This window comes from Buceros rhinoceros, unplaced genomic scaffold (genome assembly GCF_000710305.1).
Source record: "Buceros rhinoceros silvestris isolate BGI_N320 unplaced genomic scaffold, ASM71030v1 scaffold31105, whole genome shotgun sequence".
Lineage (NCBI taxonomy): Eukaryota > Metazoa > Chordata > Aves > Bucerotiformes > Bucerotidae > Buceros > Buceros rhinoceros.
In genome coordinates, this window is record NW_010415116.1 from 33058 (window position 1) to 41643 (window position 8586).

The 8586-nt window shown below is 36.6% G+C and overlaps 1 protein-coding gene across 1 annotated transcript in view; it reads right to left on the reverse strand.

Annotated features, from left to right (window-relative positions):
- The window catches only part of LOC104494486 (tyrosine-protein phosphatase non-receptor type 3-like), a gene marked incomplete at both ends in the record, with an annotated part of 45487 nt that overhangs the window by 32766 nt on the left and 4135 nt on the right, over positions 1-8586 (reverse strand). The window contains 2 exons of the mRNA XM_010137309.1: positions 2233-2321; positions 8109-8196. Of these exons, the coding sequence (XP_010135611.1) occupies positions 2233-2321; positions 8109-8196 (177 nt within the window). The remainder of the gene's footprint in view (positions 1-2232; positions 2322-8108; positions 8197-8586) is intronic.

The window sequence follows — 8586 nt, forward strand, 5'->3', positions numbered from 1 at the left end:
GGATTTTAAAACGCCATCGGTATGGTTTTCAGGAATAACTATTATCCATTCATACCTAGGTCACTAAGTAGGCAGAACAAGACTGCAGAAGACAAAAAATGTGTTTCCAACTTGCAAATTTTACAACTTGCAGCTGTTTAAAGAAGCTGAGAGATTAACATACAAAAGGGCAATATTCAGGGCACAAAGATGAAAGTCTTATCACAGAATCACCTGGCTGGAAGAGACCTTTAAAATCATCCAGTCTAACCATTCATGCTGCACTGCCAGGGTCCCTAAACCATGTCCCTCAGCACCACATCTACGTGGCTTTCGAACACTTCCAAGGATGAGGACTCCACCACCTCCCTGGGCAGCCTGTTCCAATGCTTCACAACCCTCTCTGTAAAGAAATTTCTCATAGTATCCAAACTAAACCTCCCCTGGTGTAACTTGAGCCCATTTCCTCTCGTCCTGTCACTTGCTATCTGGGAGAAGAGATTGACCCCCACCTCTCTACATAGTATCCAAACTAAACCTCCCCTGGTGTAACTTGAGCCCATTTCCTCTCGTCCTGTCACTTGCTATCTGGGAGAAGAGATTGACCCCCACCTCTCTACAACCTCCTGTCAGGTAGTTGTAGAGAGCAAGGTCTCCCCTCAGACTCCTTTTCTCCAGGCTAAACAACCCCAGCTCCCTCAGCCACTTCCCATAAGACTTGCTCTCTAGACCCTTCACCAGCTTCATTGCTATTCTTTGGACACACTCCTCAATGTCCTTCCTGAAGGGAGGAGTCCAAAACTGGACACAGTACTCAAGGTGTGGCCTCCCCAGCACTGAGTATAGGGGGACAATCACTTCCCTACTGCTGCTGGACACACTAGTGCAGATACAAGCCAGGTTCCATTGGCCTTCTTGGCCAGCTGGGCACACTGCTGGCTCATATTTAGTCAGCTGTCCACTAGCACCCCCAGGCCCTTTCCCTCTGGGCAACTTTGGAGCCATTCTTCCCCAAGCCGGCAATGTTGCTTTAGTATGCATTATAAATGGAAAAATACAAGATGTCATTGTGCTGTATGAAGGCATTATGAAAACATTTAGGATAGTTATAGTATATCCAAGTGAGTCATAATACAAGAAAGAATAAAAGAAAAATACTGAGACTGTGCAGTACATTTTCCACTAAAATTTAAATTGAAACAGATTTTACTGTTTTCCCATAAGAAATATCTGTTAATTTGGGTTCATAATGAAAGAATGAAACGATTGAGTACTGAAGCAATATTGCTAAGAACCCTTTAATATAATTAAGGGGCAAAAAGCAAGTACAACCCACTAGAATGCACTTTCTTGGCATGACTAAGAACACTATACCATCTTACTGAAAACATTCTCTGGAAAAATTGATACAAGTTATAAAATGAAATTATGAATCACATGATAAAGCTATACTTTGAGTATACAAAACAAGTTCATACTTATTTAAAAAAAAAGACTAGGAAAAATCCTTTCTGATCCAATCCAAAAACCTTAAGGAAATGCACAGCCTCCACATAATTTCTAATTTGCATTATCATTTTTCTTATGGTATAACTAATAAAGCCCATAAGTACTATAAATAATTATAGCTTAACTAATTTCTAATGATTTCATATTAGATCTTTTTGCACATTGCTTCTTCATAGAGACTATTTTCTACAGCACTATCATGCTTTCATATCACAGAATAATACAAAGGCGTCTCCCCCACAGACTCCAAAGCTTGTTAATGTTACGTAGCCTTGTTCTACGACATTTAAAATTTTTTCTAAATTTTATTATCCTAGTTCCAGCAAATCTGAAACACCAAATAACTCATTTTACATTTCTGTTCTGAGAAGAAAGTATCTTCTTGCTAAATGATAGGATAAAATGATCAGACCATTATCTGCTGATCTTTACTAGTAATACTGATTTAAAAGAGACATATTATTAGGTTTACACCCAATCTCTAAGACCACAGGATCCTCCTAATCATGTACTCATACCTGTATGTGAATTAACTTGATCAAGACCTCACACAGCACAGGAGATCAAAAGAGAGAATTAAGAGCCTAGACAACAGGCTTTGTTTTTATCTCAACACAAGGAAATACCACAATATCCCATAAAGTACAAACTTACGTATTGGAGGCTTCTTTGGAATAAATGTTAAAGCAAATGGAATAAGATTGAAAAGACCAGACATAATTTTTTACTAGTAAAGGAATTTACCAGGGATAGAAGCTTGTGCAGATGAGTTTTCTATATACAGCAATTCCACCAGATGCAATCCCAATCATGAGATCTAGATTATGGAGATCCTGCAAAAGAAAAATACTGTAAGAACACAGATGCAGTTTGTGTCATTCCCATTTACCTACTTGTAAATTAATTTTCAAGTTTTCTATACTTAAATTGCTACTCCTGAGGCAAAAATTCCATCACATAATTGGATTTTTTTCCTTGCGCATCTCTTTCCTTTGATGTTATCTGTGAGACATTACAAATTTTCATTCATTAAAACAAGTTGTAATGTTCATCTTACTACACCGAGTATTAAGTCACTATCAGACTATGTTCAAGTCCAGCCTTACTAATTTAACGATGAGAAAGAAGATGAAGTACTTCCCAACATCAGTCAGGTAAATGTCACAAAATTTGGGGAACCGCACACAAATGTCCTGATTCTAAGCTGTTTAAAGAGACAAAGGAAATAATTCCCTTTTTTCCCCAAAAGGTCTCACCAATGACTAGGCAGGAAGTGACCAGAATTCTGCACGTGAGAGTATGCTACAGGAATACACATCTGTACATGAATATTTTACACACTAAACTGAACCTGCTGTTTTTAACTAAACCAAAAACTGTGCTTTAGCTTAACATGTCCAATAGGAAAAATGAATCCATAAATTTACAACCCTTTATAGGTATTGAGATATTCAAGAAGAAATACATGCTTCCATATAAGCAAACACTTCAGTCAAAAGGGAAAAAAAAAAAAAGGTGCAGGGAAGAGGATGCTGAATGGCCAGTTTGAGTCTAAACCCAAACTGGTGTTACAAAAGTTACAAGTCTTGGATTCCTGTTTCTCTGTGATCAACATGTACTAATACATTATTACTCAAATTTCTCAGAGCTGAACACATGCATAAATCCACATGTAAGTGCAGAACCCATTGGTTAAAACATCAGGTTTGACTCAAAAGTAGTTTCAGTCTATTTTGTAAATATTGTAAATTTTTGTAAAAAAAATTTGCCAAAGGCAATGGATTCTCTTAAAGCCTTCAGTAGCTTAGCTGTTCCTCTAGATGGTACTCTGTGCTCAGTTAATACACAGTTTTCTTGTACGTCCAATCTCAATTTCTTCCTATTAGTAAGGTATAGAAGAATTGAACAGGTAGTGCTAACAACATTGCCAAAAGTCTGCAACAAATCCTTTAAAAATAGTTGAGGTGTGATATAGGTGTATGGATGAATGAAGCTGAACCTAATTTGCAATTTATAATGGTTCATAAATCTCCAGTGAAACACCACAGCAGTTCACAGAGAATGAGCATAACATATTTAATATATAGTGCATTAACACTGAATACTGACAAGATGAGGAATATCAGTCCTATCTCTGAGAGTATAATAAAAGAAAGAAAATCATTAGATAAGTAGCAGTCCAAATACACTCAATATAGCCCAGAATCAGCTCAAATTACTAAATAATCCTCATCATGCTGCTGCTCCACTTTGCCAAGAGGTGCTGCTAGAGGAATCTGGTTGAATTTCCATTGGAAGAAGCTCCCGAACTGCCAGTTGATGCCAGCATATTACAGGAATCCAGAACTGACACCCCTTTATTTTAATACTTCGGGAGGAAACGGAAATATTTCAGATGATAAATTGCAGGTACTTTAGCTGTCCCTGCCATGATACACTCAGCGTGAAGCAGGGGAGAAACCTGTATCATTACCACTTGGAGCAGCTTACCCCAGGTTCTTGCTTTTAAAACTCAATACCGTGAAGAAAAAACTGCTTTAGGAGAAAAAGCTGAAAACCCCCACGATTTAGCAGAAATAAAGGACTAGTTAAACACTTGATAGGGATTAATTAGGCTAAACTACTCTATTTTCTCCAGAAGCTTTGTCAGAACAAAAAGTTCATTCCCTGTTCCCCTCTGCCCCAGTCCAAAACACTAATCTCCCATGCTATTTGTTATGATGAATTCTCTTGTTAAACCTAAGAAATCCAAAACTGGACTAGCACAAAGAGGGTGTCCCAAAAGAAAGATCCTGGAGATGTGCAGTTACTTCCTTTTCAAAACATCTATGCTGTTAAATAGATCAACTAAGAAAAAACGCTATATTTTTCTTTTCACCTGTTTCTTTACAGAGGTAAATAAAAAATATAAAGATAAAAATGATCATACCAGACATCTAGCTAGTTCAATACTGATTTACTGATTCAATACTGATTTGACTTCATTTTCAATTACCATTTGGATTTTTGTAGATATGGAAACAATATTGACTCTACACATTTCCTATCTTCATTGCTCTGAGTGAAAATGAAAGATGAGTTAACATCAGACTAATTATTGAGCATATGAGATAGTGGTCCAGAGTCAAAAGGAGATTAGGAACTCAAGAAACCTCAATACAGTTATACAGTTTCAAGGTATTGAATTCACTCTCCTGAATTTCTTAACACTACTTAATTTAATATGACAATTTTAGCAGTTTATATTTATCCTCAGAGAAAAGCAGAAGTATTTGCAGATGAAAACTGAGCTCAGATTCATTCACTAATGGAAGTTTTATGTTTAGTATGCTGCTGAAAATAAACCTCATACTTGACTTCTGGAAAATATTTAACTTCGAAACGTAAAATATTAAAAGAAAACTAGATGTTCATCTGTTCTTCAAGGAGCATTCTCAATCCCCAGTGCAGAAGCACCAGCTTCGTTTGGCTGTTAGTATAGAAGTGAGGTATTACTTGGTTCCTCTGCCATACACAATCTAAGAGGGCTAAGACTATTTTAGCAGTAAAGCCTTGAATCATAAGGATCAACAGAGATAAAGCCTTTCAAAAAGCCACAGTTTTAACTAGTTCCTGTAGATCTTGTAAAAGCACCAGGATCTGACAAATCTGGAGGGGTGATTTAAGAGCAGTACTAAGTGGGGGACAAATATCAGGAGGCATGACAAACATCCCTGCCAAAGCTGAGTATAGTGTAGTGATCTCTATGAAGCAGCAGCATATTGCCAAGAGAGGTATCTAACCATTATTACAAACTCCAGAAATAGAGAGTTTCAGATAAGCGACATTTGCAGTCAACATGGGCTACCAGATGAGACCAAACTTTTGAGTATTCTTCTGCAGGACTGCTGCAGCATGGGCAAAGCACTCGGCAAATGGAAGACTATCTACCAGCAAACAATGCTGAGAACGCCCACTATGATATAATCCTGTAACGTGACTTTTTTAATAGGCCTTCAGGAGCATAAACAATGATAACGTGTTTGTTGAAAGGTTTTCCTCATGGCATCCAGTCAAAACAAAGACTTGTAAACAGTGGTTTAGAAGCACAAAACTCCAGACAATCAACAGCACCTCTACTAACAACATCCCTTCTCAGCTTGGGGTCATTGACAAGCTAGGAGACTTCCTGGATCAGAAGACTTTTGTGTGTTTAATGGACTCCAGTGATCATTATTCCACTGAACTGTCTATCTGCTCTTGATGCCTATTTCACCTTGGCCATCCATTCAAACAGCAGTAATCCCCACATTCAATTGCAGGCATATGGAAAAAGTTCTTTTTGCTTAAACTTGTTGCTTTCAAGGGAGACAGAAGCACATTGAATCTTTCACTACCAAAGAAAAAAAAAAAATAGTTCATTATTTGTGTTCTCCATGCTGTTCACCTGCTACAGAAAGCTCTCCACAGAACATTCAGGATTGTTATCCTTATCTTTTCTTATTCCATTACCCACTTGAGATAAGAAAGGGAGAGGAAGAACAAAACTCAACCTTCAAATTGTATCAAAACACAGATTTAAAAGATGGCGGGACATTTTGTATTTCACTTTCTATTTCCTTCCTAGCAGCTTCTAAATGTCTAGTTGTTCAGTTCAAGTGCTAGAACAAATAGGTCACTTGAAATATTTTCATCCCTCAAAAACACTGACTTGTGATAAAAATATTAATTTGGATGGAAATATTAGCAAGACAGTCTGCATTTTAGCAACCCAGAAGAGAAATCTTTGACTCAAATCTGCACTCTGTTCAATTCAGATCATAGAGTTTGGAGTCAGGCAGAGTAGGGGTTCATGACTAATATTCTGATAACCTGTGACCCCAGCTCATTAAACATGAAAAAATGCACTGGGGGAAAAAAAAAAAAAAAAATACACTGTTTAAGCAGGTATCTCCAGAATGAATTTCTACTCAGAGCAGCCCAGTAAACTGCCATGAAGTTTCATTTAGTTGAAAATGTCTGAACTCACTTTAAACTATCATCACTACTTGACACTGGTATGACTATAACTGACATCCTGCATGTAGTTCTGTGGCCCGCAACTCAGGAAGGATGTTGGAAGTTTCTGGAAGAACTTCCAGAAACAGCACTCCATGAATATTAGAAGAGCAGCCTCAAGGTCAAGGTCTTCTAACTTAAGTTGGCTTAGCAAAATACTAGGCTACAACAGAAGTTAAAAGGTATAGAGTGACCAAGGGCATATAGGGAAATCTCAAGTATGACAGTAAAGAGTACTCCAATACAGCAGAAAGGTGACAGATGACCTAATGAATGGACAGACAATGAACCTAGACAAAGTCAGATTTAATAAGATGCCTGTTTACCATTTAAAGGTAATCACCTTACTAGAAATTGGGAAGGATTTTACATTGTCAGAAGACAAAAGAACAAAAAAAATTGCCCACACATGCTAGATTACTTACCCACAACCAACGCATGTGAACCACAATATCTGATCACCTTTAACCGTTGTCACGTAATAGTTACCTCTCCTGATACTCATATCAGACTGTATGAGCACAGGCAGTTCATCTTTTGATCACTTCGATTAATTCCTTTCCTTTGTACCTTTCCCTTTCCTTAAAAAGGGCCTCTACTGTTTGAACACTGTGTTTCATGAATATGAAATTACAGCGGCTTTATACAGGAGTACTTTTGGAATTCTTAGAAATCTAAGGCAACACTCGTTTATGTAGCATAAAGAAAAAACAGAAGAAAACATCGTGCTGAAAGAGTAAAATGACCTTTCTATCCCTTCCATCGTTACAGAAATTATTTTTTCATTAATATTGTCAGTAGTCAGTAGGATTATTAATAAATCTGAGACAAATGTTAGGAAAAACTGTAGTCCTCTTCATTTGGGAAATTAATAATCTGCACTACAATGAAGTTTTTATACACAAGCTTTATGCCAAAATAATTTGCTAGTATATAAAGCACAAATGGCAACGTACACACTAGGATACAATAAAAAAAAAAGTATTTTAGGGATTTGTCTCAGACAGCTAGTGTAATCAAACAATTAAATCCCAGCAGCCAGTGAATACTAGGACATGTTTCTTATCAATGCATGCCCTGTGTCTGAAAGTTTTCAAATACTTTTTTAATGGTCATCTTCCAACACTGTTACATGCTGCTTAGGTTTTTCCTGCAGTCAGGGAATACAGGAGTAATAAAAATAAAACCTCTATATTCTTAACTCTGTGTTAGCAACTCAGAGAAAGTAAACTCTTAAAACACCTGCTATCTACATCATAGCACTTAACAGAGCATTCATTTTCTTTCAATGCTACGATATCCATCAACTTTAGTAAACTTAAATAAAATATATTGCAGTATTGATACAATTTATCTTAAAAATACATTGTTACTCTTTTGAGAAGATATAGATTATTTGGGTGAAATTCCAGCACCTATATTACAAGAAATTACTGAAAAATTACTCAATTCTTTAATTAAAAATAACACGTGATAAAGTCAATACTTAAATGCTACTGTTTTTACTGCTATGAAGTTCATGTAAAAAAGGCATATGCATTTTTTTCCCCCAAGTGAAAAAAAAAATCACAATGCAAACATACTCTACCACTGTGCAATTCCACTCCATAGAATTCAAGTGTTCGTGCTATATTTATGTAGCAGGACTCTGCTTCAGATTGCTTGAGGCCACTAAAAGAAGAAAAAATAAAATAAAATATATGGACTGTAGTAAAAAACAAAACCCACAATACTGTATTTATTCCAAATGCAGAAAACCAGAAGCAGCCCATAGCCCACTGTCTGACAGATTTACCTCATTAACTAGTGCCGTGATTTCTTCACTGACATTTCTTCCTAAATGTCTCTCAAAAACTGAACAAATTATACACAAAGTTATTACCTTAGCATTTCTGGACCAGTTGTTTTTAGAAAAATCATTTTTATCTGTTCTGCTTAAAGGGGTGAGGAAATGGTTCCCCTATAAAAGCTTCCTTTATAACAACAAGCTCTATCTGTAAATATTCTACGCTGCATAGTCTCTCAGGAGGAAGTATTTTAGAAGAAAGATTAGAAGCAGGA